Source organism: Anoplopoma fimbria, chromosome 18 (genome assembly GCF_027596085.1).
Source record: "Anoplopoma fimbria isolate UVic2021 breed Golden Eagle Sablefish chromosome 18, Afim_UVic_2022, whole genome shotgun sequence".
Taxonomy (NCBI): Eukaryota; Metazoa; Chordata; class Actinopteri; order Perciformes; family Anoplopomatidae; genus Anoplopoma; species Anoplopoma fimbria.
Window position 1 is genome coordinate 19,085,575 of NC_072466.1, and position 17,822 is coordinate 19,103,396.

At 40.6% G+C, this 17,822-nt stretch overlaps 2 protein-coding genes across 2 annotated transcripts; one reads left to right on the top strand and one right to left on the bottom strand.

The window, feature by feature from the left end:
• The first annotated feature begins 53 nt into the window (after positions 1-53).
• ost4 (oligosaccharyltransferase complex subunit 4 (non-catalytic)) lies at positions 54-2,336 on the top strand. Its single transcript, XM_054618539.1, has 3 exons — positions 54-156; positions 899-1,041; positions 2,214-2,336. Exon 2 carries the CDS (start codon positions 900-902, stop codon positions 1,011-1,013), a length of 114 nt encoding a protein of 37 aa, XP_054474514.1. The 5' UTR covers positions 54-156; position 899; the 3' UTR covers positions 1,014-1,041; positions 2,214-2,336.
• Positions 2,337-2,663: 327 nt separating this feature from the next.
• Positions 2,664-17,594, bottom strand: agbl5 (AGBL carboxypeptidase 5). The gene is given in 18 exon segments (XM_054618136.1): positions 2,664-4,282; positions 4,407-4,540; positions 5,970-6,163; positions 6,406-6,458; positions 6,600-6,736; positions 9,969-10,067; positions 10,070-10,147; positions 10,785-10,987; positions 11,112-11,329; positions 12,810-12,945; positions 13,161-13,330; positions 13,549-14,062; positions 14,767-14,945; positions 15,112-15,289; positions 15,424-15,590; positions 15,728-15,899; positions 16,048-16,338; positions 17,540-17,594. Coding segments are annotated over 17 exon segments (2,925 nt in total). The 5' UTR covers positions 16,263-16,338; positions 17,540-17,594; the 3' UTR covers positions 2,664-4,204.
• Between the last annotated feature and the right edge of the window lie 228 nt (positions 17,595-17,822).

Genomic DNA, 17,822 nt, shown 5'->3' on the forward strand with positions numbered 1-17,822 from the left:
TCTATTGATGTGTGTTAACGCGGTCCGCCGCTACGCCGCTAAACGTGACGTGGCTTTCCCCTCCAACCGGAAGACAGGGACAGATTTGCTTGTTTGATGCTGACCAGTTTAAGTACTCCTCGAACCGACAGTAAAAATCCCAACCTAAATCGTAATGTAAGTGATAACATTAGTTAAATTGTATTGCATTAGGTTTCATTTTGTAATGTTTCTTGAATCGTCATATGCAGCGTTCCCTTTATTGGTTTACGTTAGTTCAGCCAGTGCTGGTTCTAACATAACTAGTTAGCATGTTAGCTAGGTTAGAGTTACTTAGATTGATGGTCCATATTGACCACGATTTGGCAGGGTTTTTTTTTTCAACCATGTAATCCATAATAAACCAATGATTGGTACAATGACTCTGATGGTTTTCGGATTCACATACAAACTATTCATGAACATGATTAAGCGACTAGCAGGTTTCAGCGTTGAGGTGTAGCGTATAGCTATTAGAGATGTGATCATGTTTTCAAACGTACAATTGATAAATGACTTGCAGCTATTTAAACGTCCACATCATGCTTACTATAATTGTGAATATCGAATAGTCATGTGTATAACTCAAATGCCTTTAAATGGATGTAATCGAGTGACTGGTACGGTTGTACAATGCATTCAGAGATTCCAAAATGTGCGTTTTAATTTGTAACACTGATACATAATGCAAAGTAAACAGGACTTAATAGTAAAGTGAATAAAGTATGCAAACCACTGGTATATCCCGTAGCTGCTTTTTAAATAAAGCCATATATGTTTGTTTTTTATAATAATAATAATACATAATACAGACTCAGCTGCTCTCTTCCACCCTCACTAATGGTAGAACATTAAGCACAAGTGTCTGTATGCTTTACAGAATGGTGACGGACGTGCAGCTGGCCATATTTGCCAACATGCTTGGCGTGTCGTTGTTCCTGCTGGTTGTGTTGTATCACTATGTTGCTGTGAATAACCCCAAGAAGCAGGAGTGAAGTCCCCCCCCCCAACATGACAAGAGAGGTGAGTGCAATGTGGGTTCTCAGATTTGATGAGTTGTGTGATTTCAATTTCCCCCCGAAACATTTCAGCCTAATTAAGTATTCAAGAGAAACCATAAATCATATTTGGGGTTAATGACTTCACAATCAGAAATGTCAAAACACAGAGACGCAAACAATTAATAACTAAGACAAACGCATTGAGGCGGTAGAAATGGATCCTGCGTTTATCAGCAGGACAAAGACACAGTGTAAATACGTAATGCAGTGTGTTAAAGAGCATGAAAGGTCATCATGGCTTTCATGTTTCCCATGTTTGTAGTTACACTTTGATCGTGGCACTGCCCGACACCCACTGCTACTAGTATTATAATAATAAGTATTATTGTTATTGGCCACATTTCTATTACTATTTCTGCTTTTATTAGATAAGAGATAAGATAAGATAATCCTTTATTAGTCCCGCAGCGGGGAAATTTGCAGGCTTACAGCAGCATAGTTAAAGTGCACACAAGAGACATAGTAAAGAAAGACAAGATAAAAATAAAAATAAAAAACAAGTATTATAAATAAGCAATAAAAACAGTAGAAAAACACAATAACTGAAATATAATATTTACAGACAGAAAAAAAGAAAAAACTATATTAACTATTATTGCACAGTGTTTTTACATTGTCATTCTATTATATCTGCTGCTTTTACTATAAGAAGTTATCATTTTTCACTTATTATTTCTGCTATAATTAGTGCTACTACTATCATTAAACGTATCATTTCTGTGTTATGGATTAACTATGTTGTTAATTCTGAACACATGACATCTAGTACACTTCTGTCCATGATGGGAAAGGGGATCCCTCCAATGTCCCCCGATGTGAGGGTTCAAAGACAGGATGTTTTGTTCTGTACAGATTTTTAAAGCCCTCTGAGGCAAATTAGTTTTTTGTGATATTGGGCTTTACAAATTAAATTCAATTGAATGGAGATGTAGCTGAGTCTTCCCAATTCAGTTCATGGCTGATGTGTTACCACTTGATTATTGAGCACCAGTAAATATGTGGAGGAAGCATTACTGCTGGTTCTTGACCTCTCATATTCTTGTATAACAGTTTTTTTTATTCAGCTACAAAGAGGACTATTATATCCAAGGTTTAACACCTGTGATCCTGCCTAAAGTATTTTTCTCCCCACAGGTGAGATGGGACTCAATGCCACCACCAAGGAAACGACATTCCCCACTACCAGTCCCAAGAGATTCATTTCCATGTACGTTTGCACAGTAGTGTTTTTTTTCTATTAAAAATGTGTGAATGCCACTTGCATAAATGTTTCATTCATCCCTTAAGTTATGCATACACACTAGATACACTCACATTGAGTTTATTATATTGCAAAATGCAAAGAAAAAGAGGGGAGGTTTTCAAGTTAATTTATTTATAGATCTAGGTTGATTCAAGTTTCAACACAGTATCGTATCAGTCACAGTATAAGTAATTTGGTAAAAATCAGTTAAAGATATGATGCTTACAATAAAAAATACAGCTTTTATCATTTACCTAACACAAATGACACATGAATATATATATATCTATATATAGATATATATATATATATAGAAAAACATTAAGTACAAGTTTCTGTATTGGTGTTCTGTGGAGCAAAATTTTATCATTATTTATTATTTTGAAGCCACTTCTGTATATGTATTTTAAAGTGGCATCTTGAAAAATTCCATTTTAAATAAATGGCTTTTAAGTCACTATTGCTGAAAGAGGTAACACAATGGACATTGAGCCCATGGCCCACTGATGACAGTATTGTAATACTCATATTTGCAGTATTATGAACTGGGTGTCTGTGGTGACATTCCCGGAAAATATGCTATTTAACAATTTTTCTATATTGTATTAGCACAAAAAATGGAACTATGCACACAATTCTGAAAAATAGTATGGAATTTCGGACACAGCCCAGGACTTCAGACTTAAAAAAAAAACAAAGCTAAATTATTTTGTTTCCATTAAAATAGAAACTCTAAATCTACCAGAACTGAAATCTTAAGGATTGTCCCAAAAGTTCTCTCTGGTAGACTGACTTCAAGAGATTTGTTGTCCGATCTCACTAGGGCCTTTTTCACAGACATTTGCACATGAAGGTTTACTTTACCAAGCAATATTCACAGCTTTGGATTCATTTTATTACAGAACTGGTTGGTTCTTTTTCAGTAATCTAACCTTGTCCTTAATGTTCTTTCAAACTAGTAGCTGGGCCTTTCATGGCCCTGCATTTATCACAAAATTGCTTGTCACACATGGCTCACACTCACCTGCTCTCCATTCAATAGGACATGTGTAGTTACTTATGGTTTCATATCTGCACTTAGCTCACTACTATTTTACAGTTTCACATCTCAGTTTCTTCGCTGGTGATCAGTGTCAAAACTTCTACTAAAATCAGTGTAAAACAAACCATGAAAATGTCCATCGGGAGTGAAAACCGTTTATGGGCATAATATGCAAAACAGCACACACTTCTGAAATAATGACATTAAATACACACTTCACTCAAATTTGTTTCCAAAGTCACACCTGAAATAAGGTGGTTATAAAAGGTGCTGCTGTGCTTATCAGTCTGAATAAAAAAATCAACCCTTTGCTGTAATGGTTCGAGTGGCTGACTGTAAAAATACTTACCAGTGCATTACAGTGTTGGTTAGAGTGCAAATAACACATTTTTGGGGGGGAGGGGACATCAGAAGGCAAGGACCAAAATTACAAAGAACGATATGTGAAGTACAATGATGGTAGCTGAAAGGTTACAGAACATTTCAAGTGTATGGATTCTTGATCAGTTGAAATTCTTGGATGGGGAAGGTTTTTTTTTTTACTTCTCCCCTACCTCAACCATAGTTGTGGTTTCGTTGAGCAAGGCACTCTAAACCTTTAGCTGCTCCAGTAAAGCTGCTCACTTGTTGTACTTGACAGCTCCATGGTCTGACTATGTTGATATATTAGCATGCGCTGGAAATCTGAATAAATAATGTTAAACTTGTTGTATTGCATATTAAGACACCAACATGCCCCCCCCCCGGTCCTAGTTTTAATGGTTTTGGTCGCAAACTTGTAGTTTAGACTAACAAGGAAAAACAGACATATACACAAGTGCCTCCTCTTCTGTACATTTGCTAGGCTTCTCCACACAGGGTCCCCGTCTCACACATGTTCACAGTCTCAGGCAGAGGCATGACTGGAGTCTCCTCTACCTTGCAAGACAATATCATACAGCCTGGTCAAGGTTTAGTAATTTGATTCATTTATGTTCAGCATTTATTTCTTGTCTGAACGTACATTGATGCTATTTGACAAGCAGTGTGTAATTGTTTTCACCTGTTGCACCGTTTCATCCTTCTCGTGTGCAGTTTCCATGATGGTATTTCCTCTATAGTGAAGACTCCTGTCTGGGCTTTTCTTCATTAGTGCTTTAGAGGCCAGCTGCATGGCACCCTCTTTCCCAGATACACCTGTATGACGAAATAAATGTGATGTTAACGGTGTTTATGTGCAGTTTATATACTGGGAAGAGGAACAGTAAAACATTGTCAAGCAGCACTTGTACAGATTGTAAAGCTCTCTGAGGCAAATTTGTAATTTGTGATTTTGGGCTATAAAAAATAACCTGAATTTAATTTACCGTATTTTCCGCACTATAAGGCGCACTTAAAAGCCTTTAATTTTCTCAAAAAACGACAGTGCGCCTTATAATCCGGAGCGCCTTATATATGGATTAATTCTGGTTGTGCTTACTGACCTCGAAGCGATTTTGTGTGGTACACGGCGCTCTGTCAACATGTTTTAGTACGACTTTGGTAAACTACAAAGCCGCACCGCAGCAGCATTACGGCCACCGTAGTCAGGAGCGTCGCGGAGTAATACATACTGTGCTTCACCATAATATTACAGTGTGTGTGTGTATAAGGACCCCAACATGGCTCCTGTCAAGAGACACGCTTACGACGCGGACTTCAAACTCAAGGCTGTCAGTCACGCAGTAGAACATGGGAATAGAGCAGCTGCGAGAGAATTCAACATTAATGAATCAATGGTACGGAAGTGGAGGAAGTTTGACTGACTGACTGTTTTGTTTCGCTTAATGCGCCTTATAGTCCGGTGCGCCTTATATATGAAAAAAGATCGAAAATAGACCATTCATTGACAGTGCGCCTTATAATCCAGTGCGCCCTATAGTGCGGAAAATACGGTACATTGAAAGTTATGGAAAAAAGGACAATATCCTTTGTAATGATTTGACAGTGGTATGAGAATATACAGTAGCTTATATCAAAGCCATATTGGGTGATAAAGATATGGAAAGGGAGAGGAGAAGTTTTGAAATTGCATGAAATTTTGTTATCACAGTTGTTGTAATGGCTCCACCCTTTAAACAAGAGTCTACAGCCCTGCTAGGAGCGCTGTGAGGCTGCATTAGGCACAGCAGTGCTTTGAGTTAAATGCTAATGTCCCAGCTCACAATGACATTGTAAACAAGCTGATATTTGAAGGTTACCATGTTCACCATCTTGGCCTAACATCTCGGCATGCTAACATTTGCTGATTTGCCCTGAACACAAAGTTCAGCTAAGGCCGATGGGAATGGGTTTTTTTTTTCTGTATTTGGTCCAAGTATTGGACAAATTTTGGCCAACTTTGTAGTAAAACATTTTAGTCACAGTTATGTCAACAGTTTATGTATATTGGGGCATCAACACTGTAGTCATATAAATAAATAAAATTGCAACAGAACCGATAAAACCAATCTTTCATTAGATGACAATTTGCAAAACTCTGTATGTCACTTGTCCTATTTTGACTGGTGCAATCATTAGTCAGGTAACTCTCTGGGGCAAACATAGTCAACAGCACAGCAACACGGGTATGTGATTGCATACATGCCTGACAGTGCCAGGTGTCGATGGAGGCCAGGTCTTAGCAGCTTCCAGACTTTCATGGTGGCTGACTCCTCCTTTCCTCCCGATGAGACTGTGTTAATGCTGACAGGGGATGTTTTACTGCCATGCGTAGGAGGGGTTTCAGTCGACCCCGCCCTCCGGATGGGGATACGGCTCATGTGAGGCTGCAGCTCATACCTGGGCGGGCAACAGAAAAGTTGATATGGTTCACCACTCATAGATAAATCATAGCAGGGTAACTAACATACAATGTTTTGAGGTCACAATGCAGATGTGCAACCTTTTTAAATCATAATTCCCTTCATTAGTGTGATTTCTTTCCATTTGTGAATTCCAACCCATGTTTGACTTCTTTGGCTTTAAAATGTTCCCTGTGAGATTTAAAAGCTCAAAAGATACACAGACAAGATTGTACTCACTTGCTAAATTTGATGGAGGAAAGGATTTGTTCAGGCCCCAAGTCTTTAGCAGCCTGTGACAGATAGAGACATCACATTGAGACTTCATAAACCAAGTTTATGTTGTCCATAGGATATATTGTAGTAAAATAACTAGTAATACAATACATGAGGAGAATTTGCACTATGTGAGTGAGCCAGCAAGGTCAGCTAACCTCTGTGCGGGCCTCTGCGGGGGGATGAGTGACTGTTAGAGTCCGGCACCCTCTCCCCACACGCCGCATGGGGAAAGGCATTCTGGACCAACCCGCTGAACTGGGTCCTCCAGCCTGAAAGTCTGGGCAGCTGACGCCTGATAACCAGACGGAGGGACATAAATATAAGGAACAGAGAGAGCAAAGGAGAAACAATGGATAACAGATGAGTATCACTATGTTCAACGGTGGACACTATGTTCACGGTAAAAAAACAAAAACAATTTGGAAATGGACTTATAAACCAACAAATGTAACACATGCATGTACTTCATGTATCTTCAACAGATCCCTCTCTTCATCACTGTTTTGACAAACACTCTCAACCAATCTAATATTAGAGAGGCTTGACTTCTAAGCAGTTCTGACCCGATTGTGAACAATTACATTCTACATGGAAGCTGAAAAACCAAGATAACACACACACAAACAGAGTCAACAGACAGTAGAGGACACACACACAGAAGTTGCTTCAAAAAGGGATAGTTTTTATTCCACTGGTTAAACAGAGGTGGTAAAAGACAGCAGCACATTCAAGAAGGTGGATTTCTATTACACAGACAAACACTTAACTACCAAACCTAGTCTGGTGTAGAAGGTTAGAATCACATTGAAGGAAACAGCAAAATTCTCATAATGAGCATAAAGCAGAAATGTGACTATGCATGAGGTGTGTTTTTTTTATGTCATTCTTCATGAAGATACATATACACTTTAGGACTGAAACAACTAGGATACAGGACATTAAAGTTCACAGTAAGAAAGCTGAATAAAATTACAGAAATCTACATGCTCTTTTATGTCTCCAGAGCACAAAACAAACCCTCAAGTTTCAATCCTAATAACATAATAATTTGTTCTCTTAGAGCTGATATTTCTCTTTCAGGCATATATTCCATTTTTGGAAACATTCCCATCTATGATAGGAGGACGGGGCTACAGGAGAATTACTGGCATCAGTTTTAGTTTGATATCTGCTCTAATTGGCTAGCCTTTTCTGTTGTGAAAAGGTCAAGAACATTACTAAATATACCCATTTCACTTAGTGTTCAAACATGTTTAACCACAGATTGTTTTAGGCCTGCAAACTCAAAAAGCCACAAAATTATAAATAGATTAAATCATTTTTTTCACTCCTAATTGCAGCTGGTTATGGCAAGTTTCTCCATATTGAAGACAAAAGAGATAAGGAGGCAGGAAAGATGTCCTACCAGATAAGCACAGTACAATCTTAGAGTTCTGGTAAAAAAAAAAAAAAAAAAAAGGAATATGCAGAGCCTCCTCAACCTACTGCTTACAACAGACACCAGATCAAGGCACAGCAGAACTACAGCGCTAGACAACACTGGAACAGATAACAGCTACTGTGAGTCAAGGTCAGATATTCCAAGAGCTATTTGAATCCATCGATTCATGATCTGGCTTATCTGCTGTTCCTAAAACCTCTCCAGGTCTCACCTCTGCATATTCAGTGCATCTAAAATGGCTGGTGCTAAAACACAGACCATCATCAAGTACTTGGATTACAGCACACCAAATCACAGACAAAAACACAAAAATTCCACAATTGATCTATAAGGCTTACATATAGACCAAGACAACGAGACATTTTCTCACCTTTGCGATACCACAAAATATATTAACTATGACCATTGACAGCCTACTAAATATCTGCCATGTTCACTTTTCACTAGGAAACACACAAATGTGTTGAATAAATAAAAATCATAATTTTCTTCACTAGTTTGATGAAACATGTTATAAAATTAAAGAACTGTACACTTTATTAACATCCAAATCAATAATGGAATCTTATTTCAAAATATTCCAAACACAACTTTGACTTAGTCAAACTGCTGGAACACAAAGTGTTTCTATACGATATTGCTTGTTGGCAATCAGCTCCATAAAGCGACCTATTTTTCCCTCTTAAAGAAACCCAGTGATGAGGATTGTGGCAGTGGTCTACACCGTGAACATCATAATGTCAACACCAACATCAGACTGACACAGGGATGATAGAGGCTTCATAGCTAAGAGATAAATCACAGATTGACATACAAAACTAAACCACACTCCTTTCAAATGTGATTTTCAGTCACTATAAAATAAATTTAGTCTACAGAATGCACCGTCCGACTGTAAGTGGACATTGTGATCAGCCTGTAACTTGCACTGTTTCACATATATTACGGATCAAAATACAAATAGATTTAAAAAAAAAAAAAAAAAAAAAATAGAGAAGGTACTTAAAGATTTTACATACACAGCCACACTATGTTCAGTCTAATTCTGCAAATCATATTTCTCAAAAATAAAATGAAACCAATAAATATTCAAAAATGTAAATGCAAATGATATAATTCATACTGTAGCTGATGATGAACAGCTCCCATTAAAACAGTAACTGTGTAAAAAAGAACAATTGAAAGCCCTGAATACGTCAGCACAGTAAGGGGGTATTCTTGCTAGCTTATTACTTGTATACAGAATGAAAAAGAGACCTAACCAATGTCAGTTAATCCATTAGTGTATTGCAAATATCTACTCATCGTTCTGCAACGATGGAGATTATGCAGCCAAGCAAACTGACTCTCTTTGCTAAACAAATTCACACATTGAAGTGTCTGCAGGACAACCACAAGAACTATGCCAGAGGACTTTGAAATAAGCAATGCTTGATTCACGGGTGGTAATACAACAACAAACATTTTACAACAGACAACACTCTCACTCTCAAGTGTATTACTCATCAAGGTGCTAATACTGTAAATACATGACATTACACAGATATTTGCAGAAGGAAAAACAAAAATATTTGAGGAAAGTTTAGAAATGCTAGCACCAGTGATATTTCACACACACGCACACGCACACACACACACACACACACACACACACACACACACACACACACACACACACACACACACACACACACACACACACACACACACACACACACACACACACACACACACACACACACACACTACAGTACAGTTAATGGAGTGTCAGCCAGGTGCAAGTTTGTGAAAAGACCTCTCAGGGTGTTGATGTAACTGGTGTAAAAAACACCACTTGCCTGGGACTCCAAGTCATTTTAAGAGCTTACATTCATTCAGTCCCCCCCACACACACCTATGGCCAAGCTCTCATAGGTTAGGTTAGGTTAGATTGAGTCCCGGGTGGGCCCAGCTGGAGTGTTGGTTGGTGGCGTTAGGCCCTGAAGGAGCAGGGGGCTCAGTTTGGAGAGCAGCCCGGGACGGGGCAGAGCCTGCAGGGAGGGGAGCAAGGCGGAGAGGCTGGGGGACTGGAGGGAGTACAGACCTGTCATACTGATGGAGGCCGGGAGGGGACAGGAGCCCGCTGCACACACAGAGGAAGACGAGGAGGAGGAGGAGGAGGAAGGGGGTGAGAGTGGGGGCGGGAGGGTGTGTGGCTGTTGCTGGGAGACCGTAGAATGGAGCGGTGGTGGGGTGGGCGTCTCCTCTCCTGAGGCTTAGGGTCTACAGAGAGGGAGACACACACACATGCACCCTCTCAGAGACATGCAGGGATTGGGTGAACACGCACACATTAAAAGCCCTTCACATGAGCCACGTCCTGAGACAAACAAGATGGTCAGATGCTCATCGTTAGGCAAATGCCGAGATGGAAGACAGAATCCGTATGACTGAAACAAAAATAAGTTTGGGTCTGAGTTGAAAATGATGTCAGTATGTTTCCAGAACTTTTCTACCCTAAAACAGGGCTTATGTGGGTTATAACTTATGTTCAAAGGTGAGAAACGGCATGCACCAACAGCAGCAGCAGCAGGGGAGGTAACTGTAAGGTCATGCAGGGGTCACACTGGTGTTAAAGACCACAGAAATCCAGCACAATAATCCATTTGTTCAATTTTACATCACCATCACAATAAACCTGAAGCTAACTGCCCCACAGACGGTGACACGTCAACCACCCATTAGCCTTTCTTAACAACTTCAACAGCAGAAAGAGGGCACGGTAGCAAGAAAAGGAGAAACCAGATGATAGAATATGTGATGTTTAAAAAGAGAAGGAGAAGAGTGGAGGTAAATCCAGGGCGAGGTGATAGAAAATGCCAGCCAGCAACACAAGCAAACGGTTGAGAGATCAACTTACCCCTGACTGGCCCGAGTGTCTTGTTGACTCCACGCCCGCTGGTGTGCGTGCCGTTGTGCTGCGTGTGTGTTCGGGATGGGGGGCAGCCAAAAGTAAAGCTGGGGGAGCTGTGCATCTTCGGGGAGGGTGTCTGGCTGCTGCTACTGTGGCTGTTGCAGCGAATGCGGCTGAGTGTGTTCTCCGAAGCTGAGCCGGACAAACAGCTGGGCGGAAGATCACAACAAACACAGAAAGCCATGTTACGATGTTACATGTGACAAAGAAACAATGGGAACTAAAGTGTGTGTGGTCTTTTGGGGCTTGATGAAGATATGTGTGTAAACTCACTTGTTGAAGCTCTTCGGCGGTGACGCCTTGCTGCCATTGTGGTGTGTTCTCGCTGGAGGATGAGCGTGGATGTGCGTGTTTAGTCCTTTGGTGTTGCGGACGTGCTTGAGGATCCAAGCTCGAAGGTTCATCAGGCAGCTGTGCTCAGACAGCACCAGTCGTGGCCATGGGTTACACTCTGCCATATCCAAGGCAGAGATAGCCACGGCACGGCCCACCTGATGCACAACATCCATTACTCCACATCAGTATCTTTTGTTATCTTGTTTTATTTTGAAAAGGCAACATCACAGAGTGTACAAACCCTTTTCCAGTTTTTTTTATATTAATGTATACATGCTCATGCACAGAGGTCCTTAAAAGCAGCAGTACATGTGGACCGTAACCAAGTCCTTAGGAGAACTTTCAATCCTCAATCTTTACTTACAGGAGTAGATCTCCATGTATACACATAACCTACGGGAGCAATTTGGGGTTAAGTGTCCTGCCCTGGGACACATCGACATGAGCTGGCAGAACCAGGGATCGAACCACCGATCCTCTGATTGAAGGGCGAGTTGCTCTACTACTGAAGCCAGATTGCTTCCCATCAATACAGTTGCCTGCAGGAGAGTACACTGTTTTGACTGCAGTGAAAATTTTGTTTTTGAAAGGCTTAACATAAACAAATACTGAGTAAAGCAGAATATTTAATGAGATAAAAATATATTGTGAATTTTGGAAATGATTACATTATCTTTTTTCAATTAATTTTTACTTTTGGACTGAAGGCTGAGACAATTACAGAGACGAGGAGCGCTGCGTCACTTGCTGTGTGTGTGTGTGTTTGAGAGAGCGAGCGAGGGGAAGGAAATGTTTCTGTGATTCATTAATAATCATAATTTGACTTGTCATTGTTATGAATGCAGCTTCAAACTATTCAGTACAGTTCTGCTTTGTCATATTTTCTTTTGATTACCTTCAGGTGAGAACTGACTTTGAGAAGTACTGGATTATGGGAAAAAATATTTTTTAGGCAATGCATAGAGACATCATCCATTGGTTGGTAGCACTTATTGCACTCGTATTAGTTGCTGCACTTACTGTATTCGTATCAGTTCGCTGCACTTATTGAATTTGTATTTGTTTACTGCACTTATCCTATTCGTAGTAGTTTGTAGCACTTACTATATTCGGATTAGTCTGTTGCAATTATTGTTTTCGTAGTAATTTGCTTCTGCACTATACTTTTGCTCTGGCTTATGCTTTGAGATGCTTGTTTAAGAAAGGAGATGCACTTATGACCTCTGGTGACTAGTAGTTCTCTTGAATACCTATGTTGAATACACTTCCTGCAAGTCGCTTTGGATAAAAGCGTCTGCTAAATGACTGTAATGTAATGTAATGTAATTGGTGGGCTCCAGTTCAGCATATTCGTTATCTTGAATTTTTGCGAGCAGAAGTTATACAAGAGGGAGGAGTACAACGGAACGCTGAATAAGACATTTTTTGTCATACTTGGAAGTTATAATTCCACGGTTTGGCCCCTATGTTAGATTGGCTTTAAAGCCGGGCACTCTTCCTGACGGCTTGCTCTCAGCACCTTGCCCATATTATTTGCATTATTCAAAAATGATGCCATGTGTGAAGTTTCGCTTTAAACAAAGACTCAATTTCCTCTCTGAATGGAAAGGAATACTTGTTCAGAAACCTACCTACCTGTTCAAATATTTCTGGAGTGTATTTTGGAGGGAATGATGGGGGTGGAGGTGGGGTTGCCCGTCCGTTGTCATGGCAAGCAGGTGGGATGGTGTTCATGGTTTTTCCTGTGTTGTAGTTGCACTCCAAAGTGTAGCTGGTTGGGACCCAATAACAGAAACAACAGAAAAAGAAATGTACATTTACAACTTGAAAACAAATTTGAGAATGTATGAGTTGAAATAAGGTCATTCAAGGTGATGACAGCAGCTAAACTGAATTCAAGTTAAATTGTATATTAGTATTCAAAAGTTGGCATGTACTATTTGAGGGGACAACTGTTGACGTTTTGTGAATCCATTCAAATCTGACCTGTGAAGCAGCCCTATGGCCTTGTGAATGGCCACCCGCCCACTGCCTTCTTTAGACTGGCCATCTCTCTTGTCACGTGCATACATGTTTTTCTCTGAGAAGTTACAGCCCAGGAAATCAAAGTGGGCAGAGTTCACAGCGATCAGCCTCGGATACAGCATGTTCTCTACCTGCAGAGAGAAGACGCAGAGTGCACTGAAGATTAGATGTATGTTACAAAAAGAAGTACTGCACCTTCTGTGACTGCTGCATGGGGATAAACAAATATTTCAGTGACACAAATCAAAACCACTGGAATGAAAGAAAAAAATAATTAAAAAAAAATCAATATTTGATCATTTTCCCAAAACACCACAAAGGGAGGGTAAGTCAATTTAATAATATTCACCTGCTGGCTCTCGTCAGGAAGGTTATTTCCATACATGAAGCACCCCCGTTTAGAGGCGTGGCCATGTAAGTCCACATAATATGCCACACCCCCTTCCTGTGGTGGAATTGATTCTTGTTCTTCCACCTCTGGTAATGTTACCTCTACAGTAACAGGAGCTACAGTCTCTGAGGAGCTTGATGAGCAGTTCCGGTCCACCTTCCCCATCTCTGTGGTGACCCAGGCGTTTTCCTCCATCACCATCCGAACTTCTGGCAGCACAGGATTTGTGTCATTCTCTGCATTTCGTTGGTTCAAGCTGACTTCAAGGGTGGTGAAGGGAGCAGATTTGATGCTAATGGGCCGGGTCTGCATGTGTGTGGGGCTGTTACAGTGAGTGCTGGACTGTGTATTGTGCAGGCGGTTGTGAGTGTGGTGGTAGAGCAAAATTGTTTTGGCTGCAAAGATGGAAGGGTGCAGCTCAGGGCTGGGGTTTAAGTATTGTCTGTTTAGGTTCACACCCCTGGAATCAGTCCTGCAAAAAGTATTACTATTATTATACTTTTACTTCAGAAAAAGCTTTTTAAGATTGTTGACAGAACACAGCAGATGCCGTACCATACATTTCTCCACTGTAGTAAGGCTTGGAAACCAATGTGACATTGTGCTGCAAGGCATAGGTGACAGGGTTACCTAGTTTCTTAAATGGCATGTGTACGGGAAAAACATTAATTTACATTAACTAACTAGGAGTTTGGAGAAACCTGATTTATCAAGCTAGATTTCTCCTTGGAAAAGCTGATTTCTTGGCCCTGTATGAAGGTAACCATGTTTATAATTAGGATTTATCATGAAAGCTTGTGCATAATATAGACTTGAGACAGGGAAGGTATTGCTTTCTTAAATACATTGATCACCCTAGCTTTAACTGTAGCCCTGCTACAGGCTGAGCCATATTATGAGAGAAAGCAAACTAGCTATGTGACAACAATGGTGGATAAGAGCAGCATGACAATACATGACATCACATTCCCAAAGCCTTATTGATAAACCTTTCAAAAACACATTAAAAATAGAAATAGAAAACTCTTTCATAAACATTTACAAGCAACAAGAAGTGCATTAATCAATGTAAACCATGCAATTGAAATCAGTTTAATCTTTACCTATGGCTGAGTCAAACAATGTTCTCATTGTTGTAGCAAGGATGTTGCATGCGACAATATGTGCAATTCTTACCTGTAGTGCCCACGAACAACGCCGTCTGGGTTGAGCATGGGAATGAGCTTGAAAACAAACATGCTCCGAAGCGCATGAGCACGAGGGTCATCTCTTCTTAGGATGAAGTTGAGGAAACCGTTGAACACAAAGGATGAGGGAGTCTCCCCGGGATGCACTCGACTGCTGAGAAAAAACACCTGCAAACATATGCAGACACACAAGGACCCAGGGTCAGCTCCACTGTTTAGACATTATTATTCAGTGATTCCACATCAGCCTTAAGTGTTGACATTGTAAGCCATTAAAGTAGCCACATTACGAAAGAGAATACTGATTGTGTGTTAATTTATTATTGAGGGAAACCCTTTTGCTGGAGAAGCAGTGTGGTCTTGGCGTGTTGGTGTCGGGAAACAGCTTAGGCAGACGGGGTTCTCTCTCCTCTTGCATCCCATTGCAGTTGGTCACAGTGAGCAGGTCCACCCTATTACCATCTAGAGAGTGGCACAACAACTCCCTATGATAATACACACTGTCCGGGGCACTGAGTGAGAGGATGGAGATTGTTGGGAGAAAATAGTCAGAAATTCTTCAATTACGGTAATTTAAAAAAAATACTACCAGTTTCAAAAATGTATTGTGTGTCTGTTTTTGGCGTTTCTGTGTGTTGTGTTGTACCTGCTCGGACTGAGTTGAGCAGCATTAGGGTAGCTCTTGTCAAACTGCTGCATCATCTCCTGGCACTCACTATAGGAGAAGGGGAAGCAAAAAGAGAAGTAGGTGGTTGCGCCTCGCACCTCCGACAGCCGGTGAGAGAATGAGAGGATGAACTGGTTATCCACAATCTGCAAAGCGACGGAAGAAAGGAAGAAGAGACATACTATGAGAAAGAGAATAATGGCTGTCAGACAACAAGCAGACAAGCAATCTGCCTCAGTGGCTCCTGATCCTCTCCCTGATGCCTCCAAGTATGTGTACATACCTCAGCTGTGGGTCTGTCCCGGATCCTTTCCCACCGGTTCTTGCCAGGTAAAGTGCGTACGAGAGGAGCCATACCCTGGCTGTAGAGTTTCCTCTGGTTGTTCATGTTCATCACAGTGATCTTCAGTATCTTTCCAGGTGCCGCACCCCGTACGCTGAAGTGAAACCATGATCTGAAACACAAAAACATGATCTGGGATTCTAAAAGTAATGTAACCAATAATAAGGGTAAACACAAACCCTTTTTGCGGTCCTCTCATGTGAATAACATAATATAATTGCAAAATAAGCAGAAGTTGTTGTTGTTTTCTTCTTTTATACCTGTTTCCATTCTCATGTTCCGTGCCACCGCAGTCTGGCTGCGTCCACACATTGAACTCATAGTCAGGGGTGAGGTTTGACCCTGAGAGGGCACTTCCACTGGGAGCTACATCGGTAGGAGGGCTAGAGTTGCCCTTTTCCACCTTTTCCACACGTGCCAGGTTACCTGAGTCAAACTTGGAGCTGAAAACAATATTACCAACGCGAGCTTCCATGGTTGTGAACTCTAGGCTCTCACTTTTCTCCCCTTGGGTTCTTCCTGAAGTGCCAGTCCGAGGTCTGACATATAGCCTGTAATGAAATCAGAGAAACGCAATTAAATTTACACTGAGAAAAATGTAAAGGAGGAAAAAGGGGGCACTTCTGGTGGAATCAAACTCAAATAGGAGTGATGTACAGAGCCAACAAACCCAAACAGCCCCTCAGTCGTACATGGTGCAGCCTTGTATTGAAATGACACAATGCTTTGCCCAAAACGGGTGTCTTCATGTATTTAGTCACTGCTTTGTGACACAGCATGTGTATTACTGGATGCAGGACAGGGATACTGCATGAATTTATATTTTTGTATCTTCAGTAGCCATGAAGCCAGTTCTAAATATCAGAATTTGCATGTTGTAATGTCTTGACTTTGGTAGTAAGATATCTGTTTGAGATATCCAAAAAAGATAGTTTTGGTAACTCTAAACAGCAATTAGGAAAATTAAACATAGGATATCTAAAATCATGACTTACTTATAACAATGAAGATACCTGGAATTTAGAGTTCAGACCGAAATTGAATTGCAGATGTATTTAATTTAAGGCTCCTTACATAAACTATGGCCAAAAAAAAACAACTTCAGTCTTACTAGATAAGATTTAATGAAATCATTAAGGTCAAGTTTTTAACTTGCTTAAATGCAAAACAGCAACAATCTGAGGCTAGTAAACCATGGCAACCATGGCAGCACGATACAATATGTTCTACATTTACAACCCAATGTTAGCTAGGTTAGAACAATGTATTCACTGTATCTAGGGCGCCGATCTATTATTTCACGGTTGTTTGCTTACGATCTGTGACAACATGACTGCCCCTCTGTCCAGCGCTATAACGTAATGGATGCTGTTTGATTTCAGTAACGGAGCAATAACAACAACAGCTGATCTGGCACATAGTAAAGAGGAGTGAACTAACGACTGCAAGCGTTGGACTCGCTACATGCTAGATGCTTTCTTTTAACACAGTCTAAGCACGCAAATTCAAGCTATTATTCACCGCTACGCTGGCCTCAGTGGACAGCGTCCTATATGTTGTGTTACACACAGCTAATAACGCTAGCATACGTTTCTAAGCTACGGAGGCTAACTTAGCTACGTTACCGAACTAGCAGTCGTTGTTTGAGACGACAGTATATTTGAACCAATACACAGCTTCCAGTCGTTACATGGTTAACACATTTGATCTTAGCGAACGCTTTTCCAAGAGACTATAGATTTGCAGTCTTACTGAGCTATTTTCGTTCGATGTCCATCTTTATTTCCATCGTCCTTCTCACTCCTGAAGTCATTGCTCTGGATGCTGCGTTCAGGTTTCTCTGTAGAAAAGACCGCTGCCTGAAAACATTGACGCTGGTCGTTTTAGTAACACATAGCCCGATGTTTAAACAAGCAGTTGCAAGTAATTACTCGATATTAGCACTCAAAGAGCCATAGTTGCATTCATGCACACAATGTTACACTTAGTGACAAACATTAGTGTTATGACTATATTTGATATCTCTGGGTGGTGG